Here is a 24,886-nt window from a genome sequence, read left to right as displayed (position 1 = left end):
AGAAATGCTTTATTGAGACAGCTGCAGTATACAAACAGGTAAGTAATGGATCCACCTACGACCAAAATAAAGATTTCCATCACTCAAGGTATTTTTTTTTTTGATTTAGGAAAAAAGTAATTAAAATTGGATGATTAATTTAGCGCCACCTTATATAAAACTCTTAGTATACCAAAGGTGCAAATTCCACTTAGATTTCAGAAATACGTTAACATGGATTGTACCCTAACTTAAAATAATGAAATTTAATTTAATTTTAATTTCACTAACACTTAAAAACTATTTTGGTAAACAGAAGCTTGCCCAACTCCTCCATAATGAATTGAAATGGAGATTTTGGTTGATTTTTGCTATATTTAGGAAAAGTGCTCAGAGAATCTGCTGTGAGTCTGGATCTTAGGTGGTGTGCTTCTTGTTCTATTGTCTACACTTTCAGTGACTTAGAGTTGTGTGCAACTTCTGGAAGGTAGACTAAAAGCCTTAAACGAACTCTCATACAATTTCAATGGGCATAGCTCAATAAACCAAGAATAATATAGTCAATATGGACTATAAGGCTCGGGTTTCCGGAGTTGGACCTAAGAAAGCCGTATAAGCTTCCAGATCACTGCAGTCTATACCAGGCTGAGGTTTTTGCTATTGGAAAGGCAGTAGAGCTAGCTTGTGATACTACTGGAAGCAACTCCAAAGTAAAATTTTACATAGATAGTCAGGCAGCCATTATATCGTTTAGTATAACGTCCAAGATCGTTCCTCAGAGCAAGGAGCCAGTAGAAAGGTTGGTAGCGAACTGCCAGCTACATTTTTATTGAACTCCAGGCCGCGAACGCCCATATAGAGATAGTAGACGATATAGCGAAAAATTTGGTGAAAAACATGATCACAAAATTCCGGACAAGATGGGAGAGTTTGTCCATCTGCAGAAATGCTAAGACCGTGGGTAAACATCGCGATCACAGTCGTATGCGATTTACACTATCACTAACACGGAGGGATTGTAAAACTATGATAGGCGTGCTAACGGAGCATAGCCCAGTAGTAGGGTTGACTTACAAGATAGGAATCACGGATAGCGAGGAATGCAGGAAATGTAGAGAGAAGGACTCAAGGGAAGCTGCAGAGCATCTGCTGTACGGATATCCTGAGTTATTCAAAACACAATTAAGATATCTGGGGCACCACAGTTTGATAGATCGGAATATATCTCAGCAGTAAGTCGAAAATGTCTCCTTAAATTCGCTATAAAAACAGGCGCCATGCCGGTGGACTGCTTCAAAACACATAACTAATGAATTCCATCTAGTATGGCGAACTGGGGATATCGAGAGCAAACTGACATGCACTAACTTCCATTCAATTCAATATTTCAAAACTTTGGTAGCCCATGAAAAGGATCAACATTTCTCGCCGAATCAGTTTCAGTTGTGCATAATATCTCGATTGAAATTGCTAAAATAGGCCGAAGTGCGGATTTGACATGAAATTGCGTCAAATTGTTATTAAGTTGTACTGGAAAACAAGTCTCTTCGCGAAATCGGCAAAACAATCGGCAAATTGCACTCTACGGACCAAAGTTTTGCTACTAATTACGTTAATAATTGGAAGCTAATCACCACCAAGCCAGAAGGCGAAAAATACTGACTTCACGTGACATATTAGCATCAGTCGCGCAAAACCTAAAATAACCTGTATCGTGGAAATATATTCTAGAGCCAAAATATTCTAGAGTCTATGCATAAAAAAGTAAGCTCATAAACAGTCCGTCATTGTCTGCAAAACGCTGGTTGTCCGCGCAGAGTGGCACGCCGCAAGCCCTACATTTCAGATATTAACACAATGTCATATTCTGTGATGAGTCGAAATTTAATGTTTTGTAAACAGATGGCCTTCCAAACGTTTGACGAAAAGAAAATAGAGAACTAATAATGAAAAAACTCGTATTCCTACCGTTAAGTATGGAAGGGGAATGCAATGGTTTGGGGGTGCATAGTTGCTTCTGGAGTAGAAAAAATGGCTTATATTGATGACAAAATCGACAAACATCTGTATTTAAACATTTTGAAGAATACTTTGCATGATAGTGCCGTTAGACTTGGACTGGATGCTAAATGGTTCTTGTTTCAATAAGACAATGACACAAAACACTCATCTTATATCGTGCAAGAATGGCTTATTTATCACTGTAAGCAGCTTAAAGCCCCACATGTCTGGGAGCTCTTAGAAAAGAGAATCGGAAATCACAAAATAACATCAAAGACGTCACTAAAGACAGCTTTAAAGTGTTGAGTGAGAGAAAATTGCAGCTAATGAAACCAGGGTATGGGTAAAAAGAATGCAGCGACATTTGGAAGCAGTTATTTAAGCTAAAGGCGGCCCAAAAAAGTTCTGAATACTCGTTTTTTCTATTAGTTTTTTTAATAAAATATTCTTTATACGGCAATGTACGAATAATATTTTTGCATGAAATTATGCCTTATTTCGTTATTACCTCAAGTTCTCTAATTCTAGAAATGAAATTGGAAGTTTTAGTTCCTCAAATCTTGACTAGAAATGTTATTTTTTACGAATATATCCAAATTTTGTTCTTTTGTATAAATCGTGGTAAGTGTCAGGTGTATCTTTTTATAAACTGTGAGTGTACGCAGTGCCGGATTTACACAAAATGCCGCCCTGTGAACCATGAAGAATGCCGCCCTAATTTTTTAAATTTGAGTGTGCGTGTTTGTATTATAGTACAAAAAATAGTCGTTACACAATAAACAGGTGTAACAAAACAAATTTTGGGTAGTTTTATGCATCAATTAACAGATTATAGAATAATATTTGATATATTTCAATTTTTATTGTTGAGCAAAATTTTTATTGTTTAATTATAAATTAAGTGCCAGGAAAATGTAATAAATAGCATAAAATATAGTAGTACATCTTAAAAAATAGAATCCAATTGAATCTATATAATAGCATACTTACTTAAACATATTATCAATCTTTATTAGATGAGCAAATAAAAGGAATGATTGCTTTTATGAGATCAAATTTTTACACATTACCTTAAATGCGAACTCGTCTGACTTTTCGTACTGCAAACTGATGTATTACATTGTCACAATTCAAGCGTTCAAGTAAATCAGACTCAATGCACAGTAGAGCCAGACTATTCAGGCGGTTTTCAGACATTGTTGAACGGAAATGTTTTTTTACTCTATTCAGACATGAAAATGAACGTTTTGCGCTACAGTTTGTTGACGCTAATGTGTTAAATATTCTCGATATGCTATCTCCACATTTGGAAACTCAGTGTATAACTCGTTCGTCTCTTGATTCGTCAGCTTGTAACTTTCTTCTTCTTTTTCTCGAAACAGTCGTCTGATATTCTTGTATCTGCTGCTACTTTTATTAGTCCACGATAGTCATTAACTACATCAGTAATGTTGATTTCAACTTTCTGTAATCTTTTACTAACCGCGTGGAATCGTGATAGTAAAAAATGCCAAAGAATGTGCATGAATGTTATCTCAAGTATCTCTAGTTGAATCCTCAGTACTCTAGCTTCTTGTCTCGTTATAGCATTCTCAGTTACATCTTCCTCGAATAAGATCGGAGTTTCAATGATTTTGCCATAGTAGACAAAATATTTTTTTACATCAATACGGTTATCTATGTATTATTAAGAACATTTGTCAATAAAAAAGTATTTGAATGATTTTACTGTATGCACCTGCTTTCTAACCTTGTTTTAGAAGGACTGTCGGTTTTTAACAATTTAATATAATATACAAAATCGAATGAGTGATGTATTTTTTCCTGTGCCACATTTGCGCTAACCGGACTCTCTCCAACTTCGAAATATTTTTGTTATTGCGAATAAAATCAATTTTTATGCCCTAAAGAAGTCAATGAATAAAATCGCTCTGGCGGGTATTGTGGGCCACGTATTATATAACCATAGATAACGATTATTTCTGTGTGTACGAAGGTTTCTGAAGATGGAATTGCAAACAAACTACTAATTACAACAATTATCATGAAGCAACATTGTTTGATAAGTAATTCTCAAGAAAACAGTTTTTGTCACTCGAATCATACTTATTTTTAATATATGAAAAGACATACTTCATTTTTTCATACACCCTAATGCATTCGAGAGGTTTTACGTAATTTAAGTAAAAATGTTATTTTATACATTAAAACCATAACGTTTTTCAATAAAAGATTTGGTTTCCGACAATTCCCGACGATGTCGGATAATGTGGGCCAAAACTCTTTTTTTAGGGACGTATAATTAACGTTCAGAAATTAACTTTTATATTCTTACAATTATTTCTCGCATAGATGAATGACTAAACTTTCACTAACTGTTAGAAACTAATCCGAGATCAGCTTGTTATTTTCTCCATAAGCGTTTTCCCTAAGGTGGCCCCTAATACCCGCCGCTCCTCGAGTATAATTTTTTTTTTTCAATTTTCTTCTCCTAGTTTTGCCGCCCTTCTAGAATCTGCCGCCCTGTGCGCAGGCACCGTTGGCACTTAGTGTAAATCCGCCACTGAGTGTACGAATAAATTATGTGATCACTGTACTTTCCTAGTCGGATAGCTCATTCTAGCTAAATTTCTACAAAAAGAACAAAATAAATGTTTACTTTCCGCATTGGAACATTTTTGAAGTCATCGAATGTTGACTAAAATTTTCGTTCCTACTGTTGAACAAACCCGCCCGAAATTTCTAACAATCGGCGGGTATTTAAGAACTCCATCGACGCTTGTCGTCCGCAATATTTACACTATCTGAAATACTACCTACCTACTTAAGTTTCTGCTCTATTTTAATTATAGTTATTGCCTAAGTTTTCCAACGCGTAAATATATTTAAAAAAATCTAATTTCAGGATAGTTTGGAAGTTATGAGTCAGAAATGGTAAAAAAAGATGGAACAAACTGGACTTTTTCCCCGATATTTTCTCGATTGTGAAAAATGCAGTTTTTCCAAATGAGTTTGTTATAGGCATTTTTCCTCTATATAATACTTATAAATATGCTCCAAATTGGAAACCAAAATCCCAAATAGTTCACGAGATATAGCTGTGTGAAGAAATACATTTTAAGAAAATGGAGATAAACCAGAGAACCCCAAATGCGATTGCTTACTTCGAAGCAAGCTGAAATCAAAATTTAAACAGCATTTTATGTGCAATACTTTTGACATTTTCTACGTCTCGAAGCATTTTTCCTGATTTCCAAAAACACCGAGTTTTCTACAAAATGGTATAGGATACCCTGTAGGTAGGTAGGTAGGTGAAATGGTTGAAATGCCAGTCTGGTACTCCGTAAGTAGCACTAAAGCGCCGTTTTGATACCATTTTCAGACCTCCAAAAGGCAGATATCTACAGCCAACCAGAGCTGTTGATATACCGGAGAAGATTGATTGGATTTTGGTTGGCGCACGGCCCCAGGCTGTCGAAGAAAGGAGCGCCCAGTGACCTTAGTATTCTAGTTGCCAAACCCGGGCATTTACAGAGAAAATACTCCACAGTATCCTTCTCTGAAATACCCTGTATTAGTGCCAACATTTTATCTACACATTTACAACATTAAGCCGAGCATGCCACAAAGCAGCCAGAGCAGTAGTAGCGGCAGTAGCGGCGGCCGCAGCAGCAAGTACAACTACAGCAATAAAGCGATGCCAAAATCGGTGCCGGCGCTGAATGACTTGAGTGCTAAAATGCTACCTACTGTGAGGAATAAAGTAATAATAAGGCGTGTGTTGCTAAAACTGCGGTACTTGAGCGGTGCTATGTGCGCGAGCGGCATGGCGTGGCAACGTTTGATTATGTGCGCCATTAACAGTGCAAGTTGCAGCAAATGGCGTGGCGGACAAATGCGTTCGCGTTGCTATGAAACAAAATAAAAAAACAAAAAAAAAAGCAAAAAAAAAAAACGATATGTGATGTACTTGACGATTGGGGAGTGATGTGGGGAAGAAGTATGACAATGTTGGTGATACGCTGCGTGCACTGGCAGCAGCGCTCGTGCTTTTGCGGGGGGCTGGGAGTGGTGTGCCGCCAAAGCGCAATTGTGGCGACGAAGATTACAGCTCCAGCTCGTTTGTGATGCGTTTTATGGACTATGAAATGCAGTAATTTTGAGATACTACAGTGACCTCGACGCGATGCAATGAGCGCACGTGAGTGCGAATGTGTGTAAAAAATAATAGCGCTAGTTGTAGGCGAGCATGAACGTGCATGGGTGTGCTCGAACGCGCCGAAATGTATGCTAAAATATTTCAAAATAATCTTTTCACTCTATCTTTGTTACTCAATTCGCTTGCGGTAGTTACATATAAAATAAAAAAAAAAAAAATAGTACACAAATAAAAAAATTATAAAAAAATAAAAAAAAAAATAAAATATATTAAAATTAAAAAATTATTAATGAATTTTTTTTTCGCTAGTGCGTCGGATCACATTTTCTCGCTTTTATTTTTCACGATTACTGCGCTTAAATAATTTTCAATGTTCACTACTTCTTTTCTCCTCTCTGTTAATTACGTGACATTTTTTTCTATTGCGCACTTTTATTCCTACCAAGAATATGGCTCAAAATCACCAAGGTGCAGAATTGGCTTTGCTAGCAATTTAATGTCTTAAATCTTGACTTATTTGAGGAAAAAAAATTAATAAATTACTTTAACTAACCTGTTTTGTGTGTACATCAAACAATATAACTAATTAATAAAGCAAACTTTAAATAAAATCAATATACATGCATGGATAATCATTTCGGGAACGCGTCCTAATGTACAATCTTCAGCAACAAGTCCAAAATTTAATATAAAAATTTGAGGTAAGTTACACATTTCATTACTTAATACATCGTATTTTTTATACAAAATTTAGTTTTGGAAAGGATACTAAAAGATTATTTATTTTTAACTATAAAAATATCCAATATAGTTTGTCCGTTACCGCACAAGTCATTTCAGTGAACGTATCGATAATAGATCAAAAATAATTTTAAGTGAATGCAGCCATTCGGTGTCTAACGTCAGTCGAGGAAGAAAAGAATAACAAAGCGGGATGTCAGAGTATTTATCGTCAAATAAAATAAATCTAAATGGTAAGTACCTTTCAATTCATTATTCGTAGAGCGTACATCAATAGTCCGTCAATTCGTGAACGAAATTATTACATTTAATTATTGATGAAATTCTTTTTTACGACACGAAATAACAAAGTAAGCTCACATATTTTCCCATTGGCAAACCCAGATCGCTTTTTAGATGGCCGCCGTCTAATCAAAGCGCGCGCTTATTTGAAATCGTCATTTCGTGAACGGTCATTTCGGAAACGTTCCCGGGCATGATGACACGTTCCCGAAATGACTGTTGCGTTCTCGGAATGATGATTATTATTCCTAAGGACGAATAATTTTAAATTTTTTAATAAATTTATTTTAAAATTTTTTTTCTTTATAATAACAGCATAATGGAAACTCCTGATAAAGAAAAAAAATAAAAAAAAAATCTCAAAAAGGCTTAGAAACGATAGTGCAGCGCAATTAACCAAAGATAAAAAGTGAATGCTAGAAGAAGAAAGTTTTTGGATAAGATGACTGAAGAGCAGAAAGAAATTAAACGGGCTAAGGACAGAGAATATTATAGAAAAAAAGGCGAGGCTGGTCATGATAAAGGCCCAATGGATGGTATAGGAGGATACCTAAAATGAACAGCTGACAGACATGTCTTGATTGGTAATGATGTTAGAACAGCCTCAGAATTCGCCGATTTGTTCAAAAATGCTGCTATCGAAGTAAAAGTAATCCCAGAAGACAACGTGATTGAGGAGAAAAACCGCGTTCCAAAGTCTCTGGATGCTATTCCAGGTATAATGGACATTACAAAAGTGTACTGGCAAAAAGGACTAGACGTTTTAATACAATTATATCGATACGAACATTTTCATAAAGAGCTAAAACTATCGACTCTTTCTAATCTTTGTAATATGAGTGCAGTTGAACCTGAGAAAGTGTTTATGCCTGCAATTGAATCTCCTGTTGACGAAGAGCCCATGATCACAGATAACGATTTGAGATTTAAAAATAGAGTAAATATTTATAAATCTGAATACTGGTCATCTTCCTCGGACAATGATGATTTAGAGACAATATCTCGTCGTCAGCAGATTAAAGTTAAACAGATTTATGTTGAAGCAAATATGTCTTATTGCAAAGAAAATATACACCCAAATCTCGTATCCCCTGGGAAATTCTTGGTTGTTAAAGTTCCTACTGAGAAGCCAAATATTTGCTTCAGATATGTTGCTACCTGCCAGACATGTGTCGATGACGATGATGAAGAAATCTTAGTACCCTTTTTGAGATCTGTGCGTAGCAATATTAGAAAATTTAAGCTGGAATCTAAGAAGGATATATCATATATTGATTTTGAGCAAATAAAATTTCAACACCGACGCTAAAAAAAGAAAAAAGTCAAGAATATTATTGTATTATTTTGATAATGATATTGATGTTTTTGAAAAATAATAATATAAGTTTTGTAAAAAAATAAATAGATAAATAACTAAATTCTTTAAACGGTTGTTTATAATTTAAATATTTCCTTATTTCTACCTAATTATATCAATATCATCATTTCGAGAACATTTTTGTCTAAATTAAATATTATATATATATTTATTAGATTACAGAACTTTTGTTCTCTACATATTACGGTAATTCGATTATAAGAGTTTTAAATATTTTGAAATTTCTTAAATTTTATGCGGAATAATAGCATCTTCTTTAATTTTTTGACGTATTTTGCTTGTAGAAAATTTTGAATGTATTGATTTCATTATTGCTTATTCAATATAGATACATAATATACCCATGTTTTTAAACAAAGCTCAAATTCTGCGCTTTGTTTGGTTTTTGCGGATTTTATGAAACTTAGGAAAACGTTCCCGAAATGATGGTTTTCTACAAGATATTTACTACTAAGCAATATTACTAAAAAAATAAAGAATTCTGTGCGCTGCCCTGTAAAGGTTTAAAAATATACAAATTAAGCAACAGTATAAACTAATAGTCATCATTATAGCTTGCAATTTTTTTTGTCATAAAACCGATTTTGAAATTCACAACCTTGGTGATTTTGAGCCATATAGAGGGTGTTTTTTTTACAGGTTAGGTTTTCAAGTTGGCACTACTTTTTTCGTAGATGGTCTTTTTGACAGCTGTCACTTGATTTATGCTCAGTTTGGTTTGCCATTTCATAATGAATAGACTTACACCTGATCAAGCGCGTCGCACGTTCGGTGAATGGGCCCAAAACGAGATGGCCACCGATCCCGATTTTCACAAGAAAATTTTGTTCAGCGATGAAGCTCACTTTTGGTTGAATGGGTATGTCAATAAGCAAAATTGTCGCATTTGGAGTGAACATAATCCACAAGCCATTGCTGAGACGCCGTTACATCCTCAAAAAGTCACTGTTTGGTGTGCTCTATGGGCAGAGGGAATCATTGGTCCATATTTCTTTAAAAATGAAGCCGGCCATAATGTTACAGTCAATGGAGAGCGCTATAGAGCCATGATTAATGACTTTTTCGTGCCTGAATTGGACGATGTTGATGTGGACGACCTTTGGTTCCAACAAGACGGCGCTACATGCCATACAGCCAACGCAACAAACGATTTATTGAAGGAAACTTTTGGTGAGCGCATTATCTCGCGCCGTGGACCTGTGGCGTGGCCTCCAGGATCGTGCGATATAACTCCGCTGGACTATTTCTTGTGGGGCTATGTGAAGTCGCTTGTCTACGCAGATAAGCCCGAGATGATTGACGTCTTGGAAGAGAATATTCGGCGCGTTATTGATGACATACGGCCCCAATTGCTGCAAAAAGTGGTCGAAAATTGGGCCTCTCGGCTGGAATTTATTCGAGCCAGCCGCGGCGGCCACTTGCCTGAAATCATTTTTAAAACATAATGGCAAACCCTTATCTTTATAATAAAGCTAAATTCTTGGCCATAACATTAAATTATATACGTTTTATTTCATCTTGAAAACCTAACCTCTAAAAAAAACACCCTTTATTTACTAGTAAACACCACCTACCGTCTTTGTGGATGGCAAAATGGTCAGCATCAGTCCATACACATAGCCAAATACAATCCCAATGCCGATGCCGATGGGTCCCTGCAGTATTTGCTGCGTCAACGACTTATCTATAAATAGCCATTAGCACAGCTTATTAAACTCAATTTTACACTGCAAAGCGCTATGTAAGTATAATTAATGCCAACCATTTACTCACCCGTGGAAAAGATGACGCTCATAATGACGCCAAAGAGAAAAATGGCGACGACGTCATTGCAGCTGGTCATGGCATATATTAATGTGTGTATGCCGCTATTCAGGCCCAGCCGCTCCTCCTTCAACTTCAGCATTACAGTGACGACGACATTCGGAGAGACGGCGGTGACGACAAGTCTGTAATGGCAGAGATTAAAAGAAAATTCTATGTAATTTTATGTCATTAATGAGTGAGCGAGTTGTGCTGCGTAGTTTGTGATGCATTAAATTTATTTGAGACTTGGAAAAAGTTACTTCGAGTTTGTATTTTTCGAAGTTGGAAAATGTTTAAAGTTCGTGCGAAATTAGCAAAGTAAATCATATTCGCAACACTAATGGAATTAAAGTTTATTAAAATAAAAATTTTAAAATTAAAAAAAAAAAAATAAATATAAATAAAAAAAATAAAAAAAGGCAATAAACAGACAAATCATCCTTTGGCTCTACAGCTCCTTGTGAGCTTTGGCCTGCTGTACTTGGGACCTGCATACGTCTCGAACGCTTGAGACTTTATTACAGTTCGTTATCCTAAGTTTCTGGACGTCGTCCTCTGGCTCGTCAGCCCATCTTGTTCTCGGCCTTCCTCTTGCTCTAGTGTTGAACGCTCTGGCTTCTACGATTTTTTTCTGCGCCCTCGTACCGTCCATTCTTGTAATGTGACCCAGCCATCTTAACCGCTGCGCTTTGATGAAACGTATAACATTTTCGCCCTTTATCAGTTGATCTAGCTCGTCGTTCCATCTTATCCGCCACTCGCCGTCATCTTTGATTGCTCCAAAAATTCATCTGAGTACTTTTCGTTCGAAGACTTGCAGTTTTGTTTTATCTGCTTCAATTAGCGTCCACGAGTCAGCTGCATAGCATAATACTGGTCTAGTGATGGTTTTATACAGAGTCAATTTGCATTGTCTGCTTAGTAGTTTGGATTTGAAGAGTTTCGTTTACGACGCATGCGATCTGTTCGCTGCTAGAATTCTTTCATCGATGGTGAGGCTCATTGAATTGTCTCTACTCAGTTTGAAGCTCTACTCAGGTAAAGCATTCAACAATTTCAAAAGAAAAATCGCCAATTTTCAGTTTGCCTGATGTTGGTTTATTTTGTCTGGATATCATCATATATTTCGTATTATCTTGGTTGATTTTAAGACCAATTTTACTAGCAGCAATTTTAATATCAGCGAAGGTTTTGGTTAGACAGTCATGTGAAAAATATTAGGACTACTTACCTTAAAACAAGGCATATACGTGAACGATATGAAGTGTTACCTATTCAAAACACCATAACTCTTTTGTGTGAAATTAGTTTTTATTGATTTCAAAGACAAAATTGTTCAAAAATGATTACAATTTTAACATATTTTCCCTTTAGCTCGATATGACCACCTTTTGCCTGACTATAACCTTCAAGCGGTCAAAAACTGAGTTGCACGCTGCACGAATGTGATCTTGAGGTGTTTTGGCCCATTCTCGTATAATCGCTTTTTTCAGCGCATTGATACTGGCATACTTTTTAGTCCTAACCTTGCTCTTTAAAATCCACCAGATGGAATAGTCCATCAGATTTGCGTCTGGCGAATTCGAAAGCCATTGTGCGGACGAAATGAAGTGTGGAACATGATTTTTTAACCATTCTTCGTTCACCAGAGCTTTATGAGACGATGCCGAGTCCTGTTGGAACGTCCATGGTCTACGACCGAAATGTGTGCGTGTCCACGGCTCTAAAGCAGCTTCTAAAACATTTTGCCGATAATAAGTCGCATTCACTTTGACACCAGGCTCGATAAAAACGATTGGAGAGCGTCCATCAGCGGTCACTCCGGCCCAAGCCATTACTTGCGATGGGAAATTGCTTCGAGTGGCCACACGTGGGCTCAAATTTTCGTATGAGCGTTCGTTCTGAGTGTTTATGAACTCCTCAATTGGGAAATTTTTTTCATCAGAAAACACAATTTTAGGAAATTCGCCACGTTCGTGCAAGCGCAACAACTCCTTCGCTCTTTCGCACCGAACTTTTTTTTTTGCTGGGGTGAAAGATCGTGTGCTTTTTGGAACTTGTAAGCCTTGACCTTGAGCTCATTTTTCAATATGCGTCGAATGCTGTCTTGCGATATTTTCAGTTCTTTGGCCATTTTTCTTCCACTTCGACGTGGCTTTCGTTCAAGTCGAGTCTTCACTTCCCGAACCATTTCTGGCGTTGTTGCGGTTTTTTTTGGTCCACCTCCATAGCGTTTTGCAATGCTACCAGCATCATTGTAACGTTGTATAGTGCGATACACAAACATTTCATTCACTTTGAGGTGGCTGAGCTCTCGAACAATGGCTGGTTGTGATTTTCCAGCCAAATATAACGCAATCACACTATAACGTTTGAATTTCGTCACAGACGCAAATGCTTTTGATGGCTTTTAAACAATATATTGAACTGTCATTAGAACAATTTTGACGTTGACGTCATGAGCTGTTTTACAGATACACGCAGTGTGAAGTTGGTAACATATCGTTCACCCTGTATACTAAAGGTGGTAGCAGTAGATCAACTGATTTCAGCACAAAATGAAATTATATATGTAAAGGGTGAACAATTTGGAGATTACGGATTTTAAGTTGAAATAAAATAACGAAAATTCAAACTGATTCGGCAATCTTTGTTATTTTTGTGTAAAAACATTCATGAAATTTATTTTTTAAAGATAATCCCTTTCAAATGTATTGGGTTGGCAACTAAGTAATCGCGGATTTCACTCATAGACGTAGTACAAATGTAAAACACATTCCGTTATTTGATAGTTGGTAATTCAGCTGTTAATCAGTAAACAAAGTTTTTTGATCGGTTGCGTAGTTTTCGTTTCGCGTTCGTTGAAAAATGGAAAATCAAAAAAATCACATAACAGAAGTGATACTTTCAAGGCAGACAAAGAGAGAGGGTGAGATCCGAGAGAGAATGAGAGAGGGAGAGAGAGAGAGAAAGAATATATATCTAAATAAATTCACAACATTTGCAGAGAATACAAATAGACCAAATTTGCAAAAAACGGAGAAGGGTCGACCGGTGTAGACCGGCCGTAAACTGTGGCAACAACGCGCACTACTCCGAGCGTTTATCACCCGCACAAGCGCAGCGATTCCAGGACCAGAGCAACAGCACAAACTACCACAAGGCAACACCAATAAATCCGACGCAGGAATGGATAGCACAAGCACTAGCCTGGAAACGGAAATAAGCGCCAAAACGTGGGAACCAAAAAAAAAAAAAACGCCAAAAAAATTGTGACCAAAAAACACCCCAAACAGTAGGCATCAAGGAAATACAACGTCAAAAAGTAGGCACCAAAAATATATTTCCTACAAGTTTGCACCAACAAACAAGCGCCAAAAAGTAGGCAGTGTTATTTCTCACTAGAAATTAGCAACCACAAAGAAAAACTCAGGAAAAGTGGCCTAAAGTGTATCTTAGATATATATTAGGTATAGCTCTCTCTCTCTCTCTCATTTTCCTTTATGTTGTATCATTTTTCTCTCTCGCGGAACGAAAATACCCAAAACGTTGCATGACCTTGAAATTTTACTGTCCATTCTCGCTCGTCCATCGACGCCTAAAAAGTTTCACTTCAAAAGTATGTTATGAATTTTTAATAATTAAAATAAATTCAAATTATGATAGAAAAAAACTCAGCTTAACAACATTTATGTTTTGTGCTATAATTTTAAGTTCTCAAGCTATTGAAAAAGCATTTGATGTATTTGATGAATACCAAACTCCAGTAGCAGGAAAACAGCAGACAGAGCAATGATGAAAAATCTATGGGCTTTGATTTCTATGGCTGATGATTTGTTGTTGCATTGCTCACTACTCTTTCCCATGAGTTTTGCCTAAGCGACAAAACAGCGCTAGCCGGGTATTTGTTAGTGTATGTATGAATATATATACAGGCATCACTTCTTTAACATATTAAAATATTTCCGCTTAGGTCGCATTTTGCGCAGGTGGTTTTTTCTATTATAAAAATTGCTGACATCTACTAGGAAAAAATGGTTTTTACTAACCCCAATAAAATGCCCCAAAACCAAGGCATAGCCAGTGTGTATCTTGCAATAAGTGCTATAACTGCCACCTCAGCAATGGTTGGTATCAGCGTTAGGCGCAAAATCATAAGCCACAGCTTCTTGAAGGCATTCGCATCGAGGCCAAGGCCAGCCAGCAACATAATATTGATGAGCGCCATCTCCCTGAAAATGTCAAAATCAGCATGCACACATACAAATAAATATATATGTAGCAAATATAGTTGCAAACGCAATCTCACCTCAAGAAGGCCTCGAATTTCTCATAGCCCGCAAAATTGGCCAGCCCCACATTCGTGTACAAGACACCGAAGAACAACATACCCAGCATATCCGGCAGGCAAATGAAGGTCACCAGTACGCCGCTCAACTGTGCACCCACAAATAGAAAGAATATGCGCATAATTGCTGTATGTGGCCGTGCATAATCAGGCAGCAGCACAAAAGCGATAATCCACAAACCAATGCAGACCGCTGCCAAAGCCAGCGGCTGGGAGATGAAGGGCCAGTACTGAACCAAAATGCGCCAGCTGTGTAAGAGAAAAATTAAAATTAAAATAAAATATAATACATGAATTAAAATTAAAGCGTAACAAGTTTTAATTTCGTTTCAATTAATTTTTTTAATTTTTTTATAATTTATTTTTTTTTTATTCCTTTTTTTTGCAGACAAATATGGCTTAATGCATTACGGTTTATTTCATTAATACCCAGATTGAACCGCTACGGTTCACGCAAAGATAAGCAATGTTTTACCACTTAGTTAAAGAGTTGTGCTTAACTTAAACAACACTAACAACAAACCATATTTTATGACATTCTGTTTCTGCGTTAACAAATACCTTCATTCATATAATACTCACACACGCGGCACACTCACACACACATGCATGCGCAGACTTTTGTTGTGCTGTTGACGAAAATTCATTAAATATGCAGTTGTTATTATCGAGTTAATTATATGAAATTGTCGTTCGTTTACATTTTTAAAAGCAGTCACAGCTCATAGGCATCAACACAACTACATAGACACGTAGAGGTGCATGGATGGAGATATGCATACACATACATATGCATGCAAACTCATATGGATATTCTGTGACATATTTTTATATCTGTCTTTGTGTGTGTGGGCTTAACACAAACACAAGTAGTCGGGCAATTCATTAAAACAGAAAATTATGTTAATTGTCAATTAAAAAAGTTAATGACTTTAATTGGATTTCCATGATTTTCTCTCATTCTTTTTTTTTAATTATATTTTACATACAAAAGGCATGAAAATACCCACTTTCCTTTGTTCACTGCTCCATTGTTTTTTGATTTTTAATGTTAAAATTAAAAGTTGATATTTTTGGAAAATTTTAGATTTTTCTTAAAAAATACCTTTGGGAGCATTAAACAAAAATAAAAATACTAAGCTGAAGAAGATTCTTTTTTTAAGTTTTTTTTTGGTGTGATGTAGGGTTCAAAATGCCTTCGCACTTAGAGCGGCCGTCGTCTACTGCCTCGAGTGGTGTGACCACTTAAACAATCCCTCCTCCTCTTGTTGTTGTTGTTGTTGTAGCAGTAACTTTACCCTGTCAGTGTAGTGTAATCACCGGACGTCCCCGTTCTCATCTAGAGGTAGGCGCATCTAAAGGTAGCTCATCTAACGGTAGGCCTAGGAAACTTTCTGTTTCGACAGGTTGGGTCCAGAGAGAGAAAGAGGGGTGCTAGATGAGTGAGTTTGATGGGGCATGTGAAAAGCTGGTTTGTGTCGTGCCGGGTGCCTTCACATGCCGGACATTTGTTTGGTATGTCGCAGTCAATTCTGGATAAGTAGGAGTTTAACCTGCTACAGTATCCAGAACGTAGTTGTGCCAAGGTTACGTGGGACTCTCGGGAAAGTTGGAGCTCTTCATCTGCAATGGGTAATGGTTGGACTCCGATGACGTCATTCGGGGGTCGGGAGCTTATGAATGGGTTGGTGTGGGACTAAATTCGGAATTCCAAGAGAGAACGTAGGTTCGAGTCTCGGTGAAACACCAAAATTAAGAAAATATTTTCTAATAGCGGTCGCCCCTCGGCAAGCAATGGCAAACCTCCGAGTGTATTTCTGCCTTGGAAAAGCTCCTCATAGAAATATCTGCGGTTCGGAGTCAGCTTGAAACTGTAGGTCCCTCCATTTGTGGACGCACACCACAAATAGGAGGAGGAGCTCCGCCAAGCACCTAAAACGGGTGTACGCGCCAATTATATATATATATATATAAGAGCCTCTCGCTGAATGTCGTTGATTGTCTGTCTGCACACTGGCCTACCCAGTAATTATCGGTCTGTTTTGTAATCCCTCCTCCTCTTCTGCGGAGACTACTTTGTGCATTACTTCGTGAGTATCCAGAAGGACTTTCATGCAATGCACCAGTTCTATTCATCCACGTCTGCGTCCACCGCATTTGTAGCCAGCTTTCATGCTGTAGGCTCGTCCTCTTATGTCTCTATCTGTGAGGTTTCGCTTTGTTGCACTGTGTTAAGGCCTATCTGTTTTCTGCGCAAAACGTCTTCGACGTATCTCTTAACCGCATTCCAGTTATCCTCGCGTTGAAGCATCTTGTCGATCACGTTGGTCGGCGCGATGTCGCCAATCTGCTCCCTCAGAGCATTTCTTTCCGCGAGCCATCTGTTACAACTGAAACACGTGTGTTCAACATCATCGATTCGCAGTATATGCACCTCGGGTCACTTACCTTACCTCACCTCCCTGAAGCTCTTTTGGGTCCATTTGCCCATTGATGGAATGACTTTCAACGTCCATCCATCTACCACTCGGTTCAGTCCTATCGGCATTGCCGCGGCAGCATGGATTCGCACAGCCATTCCTCGACACTAGTGATGACATGTTTCTTCTTGGATTCCTACGCATCCATTCGTTCCCGGGTCATGAGGACGACGGGTATCTCCCCGTTGATCACAAAGACTGCAGGGCCAAAGACAATGCGGTAGGCTAAAGCTACTCAGAGTGCCGCTGATCGAAGTACAGCCTCCAGTGCTTTGCGCTTGGTTTTACAATTTAGCGCATCTCCCCATGTTTCGCTGCCGTACAGGAGTTAAGAGGATTGCGTTGACTTTTTTGCAGCTAACATTTCTTTAATACGGAGTGGCTCATTTTATGTACAGCGTTGCGCGGATAGTCGAGCGAGTCACCCTGTCTGAAACCTCGTTTGGTATCGAACAGCTCGGAAATGTCCTCCCCAATTCTGACGGTGCTGCTGGTGTTGAGCAACCTCGTTTTGCATAGCCGTATTAGTTTTAGAGGAATACCAAATTGAGGCATCCCGGCTTATAGGCAACTTCTTTTCGTACTGTCAAATTCAGATTTAAAATCGAAGAAAATATGGTGTGTCAATTCTCCTTCCATGGGCCCTTTCCAAGGCTTGGCGTTCTGTGAACATCTGGTCGATTGTAAATGGCTCAAGTGGAAAGGCGCACTGATAAGGTCCAATCAGTTGGTTGGTGGTGGACTTCAGTCTTTCACACAATATGTTCGCGATACTTAGAAGGCTTTGCAAGTTCACCCTTCCTATATATTAGGCAGTGCACATTTAAATTCTAATCGGCATGCATGCTTTAATCCGACCTTATTTTTCTCCTTACCAAATCCGCGCCGTCAAGTTTGGATAGCTCAACCGGCTGCTCGTCAACTCCCACGGCTTTGTTGTACTTTAGTCGAGTTATCGCTATTCTCACATCGTCATGGTCGGGTAGCGGAACGACGGTTCCATCGTCAACGATTGGAATTCCGCGGCCTTCGCATTCTCCGTGACATGCGCAGCTCCCACTATTTAGAAATTCGAGAAGTGTTCCCTCCATAATTTAAGCACGCTCAATGACCAGATCATCGTTTTTGTTTTTACAGAAAAACGCCTGGCCTTGAAATTTTCGAGCGTTTTCCCTTTTGGCTAGCATCTCAAGGTCTTTGCACTCACGTATTTCGGCCTCTTCTTTCTTCTTCGGATAACACATCTCTCTTCCTTTCTTAGCTTTCAGTAGCGAACCTTTCATGGCTCGCGTTGCGTCCGACCGCAGCGTGGCTCTATAGGCAGCATCTTTTTTTTCTGCGGCAGGAGGACATCGGACTCGTCGTACCAACTGCTTTTTCGGGCTCCATTGCTCGTGCATGCCGGTTTGTTGGGCAGTACTCTCTGAGAGCAGGAGTGATAATCGAGTGGCGAATCTTCTGGCTGTCTGTTGTGATTGCAGCTTTTCGATGTCGAACATTCTTTGCGTAAGTAGATGTACGTTTTTTGCTGCACAGAGGCGGGTGCGTAGCTTGGCTGCAAAGAGGTAATGATCCGAGTCGATGTTGGGTCCTCGGATCGTACGTACATCTTAAACACTAGAAGCGTGCAATCAAATTTTCGAAGTTTTTTGTGGCCCTCTCAATTCTATTGTGTTCCTCGTTTTCTCAAATTGACTCCAGTTTTCGAGAGTGTAGGTACACGAGAGTTTGCTTCAGTTTTAGCTTTTTGCAAATAGCTATTCAAATCAACTTACAAAACCTATGCCCAAATTTTCTGCTTGCATAGTGTAATTTGCCATTCCTCTTAAACAAAATGTTTGCCCATTTTACTACCGAGAAGCCATTTTCTCAAAGCTGCTTCGTTCAAATTTTTGATATGAGTAAAATTACAAAATGCCTACACGTGCCAGACAGTCAAGGACACAACAGCGAACACTAATTAATACTCACATTCGCCAATTCAATCACATTATTTCTAGATGTGTGCGGCATTTCAAATATAAAAACTAACATAGTAGAGTAGAGGTGTCCATAGACGATTAATTTGACTATATAAAGGACTTCACAAAATTTATTGCAAGGCATTACCAACGCAACTCCAAATGGCGCCACCATCCGCTACAGGGCAAGTAAGCATGAGAGCAGCACGCACACTAATGCGTCTGCTCCAAGGCATGGGATTGTGGCCGATCGGCAAGCCGCATTCAAGAGATGACAGCCAACATCCGCGTCGCCGCCGCTCGCTGGCACACTACTATGGCTATCTGCTGCATTTGCCGCTCACCTTCACCTACAATACGCTCATGTGGATCGAAGCGTTGACGCGTTGGGAACGCGCCGATGACATACTCTACATCTCCATCACCGAGCTGGGCATGATGGCGCTCGCTGTGAATTTCTGGCGCGTGGAACACGCCGCCTGGCACTTTATGCACGAGATCAGCTATGGCAGCAGCTATGCATTGCGTAATGAGGAGGAACGTGAGTGCTGGCGACAGCAGCAGTGGCTGTTTGAGCGCATCGCAATCTGCTATATTGGTGGCGGTGTGGGTGTGCTTTTGACTGCTTTCGGCGCAACACTACTCGTGAATGGCTACAACTTGCCCTACGACTATTGGCTGCCATTCGAATGGCACAATGCGCACAATTATTGGTATGCCTATGGGTATGAGCTGGTAGCGATGTCGCTTACTTGCATCTCAAACGTGACCATGGATATGATGCTGTGCTATTACCTGTTTCACGTGGCGCTCTTATACAAGTTAATTGGCATACGCCTAATGGCATTGCAGCATTTGCGCGAACCTTTTGCCGTCGCACAGCTGATAGCCATCATCGAGTTACACAAAAAGGTCAAGCGGTAAGTAGTTCTATATTACGTGACGGGGGAAAGGGGTGGTGGTGGTGGCAGAGTTGCTTTGTAACTGTCGCTGTTTATTGGAAATTTGCACTGATAGCGATGCCATTCTGTTGGGTAAAAAGCTAAAATCTTTGCTACTTTGTGCAAAAATTCAGGTTGACGTCGCAATGTGAGTCGCTGGTGTCCTTCCCCATTATGGTGCAAATTTTGCTCAGCGCCTTGATTTTATGCCTTAGCGCCTATCGTCTACAAAACGTAAGTATGCATGTATCATAGATGTGTCTATATATGTGTATGTATGTATGTATGCGTGTATGTCTCTATGGACACTGCATCAGCTGAAATGCAATATAGTGCACAAAAAGTTTGCTTTTGTAACCCGGCCTGGATGCCGGCCTCTTTACTTTACTCTACTTTACTTTGCTTTGCTTTGCAGATGCAAATCAGCGAAAATCCAGGCCAATTTTTAGCCATGTTGCAATTTGCCAGCGTACTGACGTTGCAAATATTCCTGCCATGTTACTTTGCCAATGAGATTACCATAAATTCGGATGCACTGACAACCTGCATATACAGCAGCAATTGGGAGGAATTTTCGCCGGCAACGCGCAAGCAAATGAATCTCTTTATGGAGCTGCTGAAGCAACCCGCGCGTATTAAAGCTGGAAATTTCTTCATTGTAGGGCTACCCATCTTTACGAAGGTCATTAAAAATTGATTTTTACGAGTAATACTTGCAGAATTAAGTTAGTAAACCTCCTTTGCTTTTTTTATTGTCCTATAGACCATGAACAATGCCTACAGCCTGCTGGCGTTGCTGCTGAATATGAGTGAATAAAATATAGAGGACAGTTTTGGAGGAAACTTTAAAGTTGAGGAGAAAGAAGGCATCTAAATTTCTACCGCTTGCTGCCTACAAAACTAGTGACCTACCACAAAAAAATAAATAAAAAATTTGATATGATTGATTTGAGGAGTAAATTTTTATTTGATATTTGAAAAGTAAAAAAATGTTGCTGGAAAAATAAATAAATATCACCAAATGAACTCACAAGTATTGTAATATTTGCTCATAAAGTCTATCAACTGATGTTAAAAGATCTCTCTAATTTTTGCTATATGTTTTTGGTGAGCCAAAGGAGTTCAGCATTGAGCTGAACGACAAGTTAAACTGGAGTAGAACTACTTTGGAAATGAAACCCCAGGAGTGTAGCTGCACTGGTACACAGATGGCTCGAAAGGAAAGGAAACTCCATGAGTGTACTTGCACTGGTACACAGATGGCTCGAAAACACCAGAAGACATAGGCGCATATGACCCAAGAACCTAGCATTCTGTGCCAATGGATAGTTTTCCAAGCATCTTCCAAGCGCATATGTATGCCTTCTGTCTATGTGCAGAGATAAACTTAGACAAAATTTTTTGGAATGAGCGAATTGCCATTCTTAGCGATAGTCAGGCGGCACCCAAGACTCTATCATCCTGTAAGACCAAGCTCTCACCGGCTCTTAAGTGTATCGAGAAACTGAATCTACTAAGAAGGCACAATAGCATTTGACGACAACACACCATCAAAGCGAAGCTTAGCAGTGAAGAGCTAAGGTTAAGGAAGATTAGCTGGCACCAAACTATGTGGCTACACTAGGTGAAATCTTTATTGAGACGGTACAACCAAACGAGGTTTAAAAACTCACTACACAACTGAGAATGTCCATGGGCAATCTCACAGGTCACTGCAGACTGCACAATCATCTGCCTGCACATGGTTGGACTATGGTCCACTGAATTTTCTCGTTTCTGCGACGGAATCTAGGAGAATCCAAGGCATCTTCTTTTTGCATGTAGCGCTATAGTGCGGAGAAGGTTGAGACATATTGGCTAACTGCAGCCCGAAGAAAGGCACATACGCTCAATCCAACCCGGCGCTATCTTGAATTTAATATGGGAACTGGGTCTGGATGAGATACTGTGATGAGCAGAGGGCACAAAAAACCATAAGGTCGATGTGCAAGCCTCAAAGTAAACTAATCTAATCTAATCTCTTGAGTCATACCTTTTCTGATATACACATTGCAAGGGGTCGTATTATACGGTAATTTCAAGGTGACAGTAGGCTTCAAAAAGAAAAATTTAAAGTTTTGTATTCCTTGAATCCAGATATCTGTTACGCCGCTCCAAAGTAAAGGCAAAAAGAAAAGAGAAAATTCGAAACAGTTTCAGCGCTACTTTCAGACCAAGTTAAAAAGTTGGGGCAGGGTGACAAAGAAAATGTTTGCTCTCAAAGGACTAAGGACACAGGACTAAGAGCGCATAAGAAATCGAGATCCATTTCTTCTTGTACTATTTCGAAAACACTTTAACCCCAGTACAATGGACGGAGAACTCAGAAAGTTCTGGGGACTTCACGTCATGAAGTTTGTAATCTCGTAGATGTGTTTACCGGTCATTGGACGATTAGCACACACGCGGAAATGCCAGGTTTACCATTTAGCTTACATTGCAGAAGCTGTGGGGACCTTTCTAAGAAGGAGACTGTTGAGAACTTTCTCCATAAATGTGCGGGTTTGGCAGCCAGACGATTAAAGTCACTGGGTGCTCCTTTCTTCGGCAGTTTGAGATAGTGCGCCAACCTGAATCCCATCAATCTTCTCCATTATATCAACAGCTCTAGTTGACTATAGATATCTTCCTGCTGGTGGTCTCATAATGGTGATGTTTTAGTGCTACTTGAGGAGTGCTAGAGTGGTACTAAAATCTAACGAGAAAGACCTTCTTCGCACTGCAAAGGCAAGTCTAATGAATGAGTGTGAACGATTTAGCTCTTAAAGTATACGATACAGTACCTTCTAGTGGGTGCAGAGGACTGTGAGAGCTCTCAAGTGGAGTAGAACAAGGTTTCACTCCGCGTTGCTGATCGGCGCCAGTTAGCATGACAAAAAAAACCTACTGAGATAATTTGCTGAATCCGGCTGAAATTGCTTAGAATTCTAATGGGACCAAAATGAAGACGCGGAAGCATAAGGAGAAATACACATAAAGAGAGAGAAGAAAGGAAAAAAATGGAGAAAAATAAAAGGAAAAAGGGCAAGGCAAAGGAAAGAAAAATGCGGAAAAAAACAATATTTTCAGAAAGGAACAGGAAAATGAAAAGGAAATAAAGAAGGAAAAGGAAATGAGCAAGTAAAAGAAAGAGGAAAAGGAAAGACGAAAGGAAAAGGAAAAAACGTAACGAAAATAAAATGGAATATGAAAAAAAGGATAATGAAAAGGAAAATGAAAATGAAAAGAAAATGAATAGGAAAAGGAAAACTAAAACGAAAAGAAAAGGAAAAGCAAAAGGAAAAGCAAAAGGAAAAGGAAAAGGAAGAGGAAAAACTAAACGGAAACGGAAAAGGAAGAGGAAAAACTAAAAGGAAAAGGAAAAGGAAAAGGAAGAGGAAAAACTAAAAGGAAAAGGAAAAGGAAAAGGAAGAGGAAAAGGAAAAGGAAAAGGAAAAGGAAAAGGAAAAGGAAAAGGAAAAGGAAAAGGAAAAGGAAAAGGAAAAGGAAAAGGAAAAGGAAAAGGAAAAGGAAAAGGAAAAGGAAAAGGAAAAGGAAAAGGAAGAGGAAAAGGAAAAGGAAGAACTAAAAGGAAAAGGAAAAGGAAGAGGAAAAGGAAAAGGAAGAGGAAAAGGAAAAGGAAAAGGAAAAGGAAAAGGAAAAGGAAAAGGAAAAGGAAAAGGAAAAGGAAAAGGAAAAGGAAGAGGAAAAACTAAAAGGAAAAGGAAAAGGTAACGGAAAAGGAAATAGGGAAGGAAATAGCGAAGGAAATAGCGAAGGAAATAGCGAAGAAAATAGCGAAGGAAATAGCGAAGGAAATATCGAAGGAAATAGAGAAGGAAAAAAGAAGGAAAAGAGAAGGAAAAGAGAAGGGGGAAGGGGAAGGAAATGGAAATTTAAATGGAAAAGAAAAAAACGGAACGAAAATAAAATGGAAAATGGAAAGGAAAATGAAAATGAAAATGAAAATGAAAAGGAAAAAAAGGAAAAAATGGAAAAGAAAAAGGAAAGAGAAAGTGAAAAGGAAAAAGAAAAGGAAAAGAAAAAAGGAGAAAAAAACAATATTTTCAGAAAAGAAACGGGTACAGAAAAGGAAATAGAGAAGGAAAAGGGTGCGGGCAAGGAAATGATAATGGAAATGGAAACGGAAAAAAAAGAAAAGGAAAAAATGGAACGAAAATAATATGGAAAATGAAACGGAAAGGAAAAGGAAAAGGAAGGAGAAAAGGAAATGCTAAGAAAAGAAAGGGGACAAAAGAAGACTAACAAAAAGATAATGAAGAAAATAAAAAGGGAAAGGGAAATGGAAAAAGAAAATAAAAAAAATAATAAAGAGAAAAATAAAAAGGAAAAGGAAAAGAAAAATAAAAAGGAAAAGAAAAAGAAAAAGAAGAAGAAAAAAAAAAGAAGAAAAAAGAAGAATAAAAAGATGAAGGAAAGGAAAAAAAATTAGAAAAAAAGGAAAAAGGAAGAAGTAAATTTAAAGATGAAAAAGAAGAAGAAGAGAAAAATAAAACGAAAACAAAACGGAAATGGACAAGGATACGAAATGGAAAAGGGACAGAAAGAGGAAGAAAAGAAGACAAATGAGTGCAAGAAGAAATTAAACATGGAAAGAAGAAAGATAAGAAAAAGAACCAGAAAATGGGGATGAAAAATAAAAAGAAAAAAGCAGAATAACAGAGGGACAGAAAGAAAGATATAAATAGTATTAAGAAGAAGAAATAATAATAAGAAGAAGATGAAAAATTAAGAAAAGGGAAAAGAGGAAAAAGAAAAAAGAAGGAAATAA

The 24,886-nt window shown here is 38.4% G+C and overlaps 2 protein-coding genes across 5 annotated transcripts in view; one reads left to right on the top strand and one right to left on the bottom strand.

The window, feature by feature from the left end:
- Window positions 1-24,886, bottom strand: part of LOC128855856 (sodium/hydrogen exchanger 9B2) — a 203,512-nt gene that overhangs the window by 53,026 nt on the left and 125,600 nt on the right. For all 4 annotated transcript variants that reach the window (XM_054091067.1, XM_054091066.1, XM_054091065.1 and 1 more), the window contains 4 exons: window positions 14,656-14,943; window positions 14,396-14,578; window positions 10,314-10,489; window positions 10,115-10,224 (listed from right to left, as the gene is read on the bottom strand). In XM_054091067.1, coding sequence (XP_053947042.1) covers window positions 10,115-10,224; window positions 10,314-10,489; window positions 14,396-14,578; window positions 14,656-14,943 — 757 coding nt within the window. The remainder of the gene's footprint in view (window positions 1-10,114; window positions 10,225-10,313; window positions 10,490-14,395; window positions 14,579-14,655; window positions 14,944-24,886) is intronic.
- LOC128861014 (odorant receptor 94a-like) lies at window positions 19,298-20,893 on the top strand. Its single transcript, XM_054098875.1, has 4 exons — window positions 19,298-20,055; window positions 20,211-20,310; window positions 20,492-20,758; window positions 20,840-20,893. The coding sequence occupies exons 1-4, from the start codon at window positions 19,298-19,300 to the stop codon at window positions 20,891-20,893; spliced, it is 1,179 nt and encodes a 392-aa protein (XP_053954850.1).

This window comes from Anastrepha ludens, chromosome 2 (genome assembly GCF_028408465.1).
Source record: "Anastrepha ludens isolate Willacy chromosome 2, idAnaLude1.1, whole genome shotgun sequence".
NCBI classification, from domain to species: domain Eukaryota; kingdom Metazoa; phylum Arthropoda; class Insecta; order Diptera; family Tephritidae; genus Anastrepha; species Anastrepha ludens.
This window is presented reverse-complemented; position numbering and strand designations above follow the sequence as displayed.

What these genes read in the sequence shown, in the direction of transcription:
- LOC128861014 (XM_054098875.1), top strand. Translation starts at nt 19,298, where the DNA reads ATGGCGCCACCATCCGCTACAGGGCAAGTAAGCATGAGAGCAGCACGC. An exon ending in TTACACAAAAAGGTCAAGCG is followed by an intron (nt 20,056 to 20,210) that starts GTAAGTAGTTCT and finishes GCAAAAATTCAG; the next exon opens with GTTGACGTCGCAATGTGAGT. An exon ending in GGCTACCCATCTTTACGAAG is followed by an intron (nt 20,759 to 20,839) that starts GTCATTAAAAAT and finishes ATTGTCCTATAG; the next exon opens with ACCATGAACAATGCCTACAG.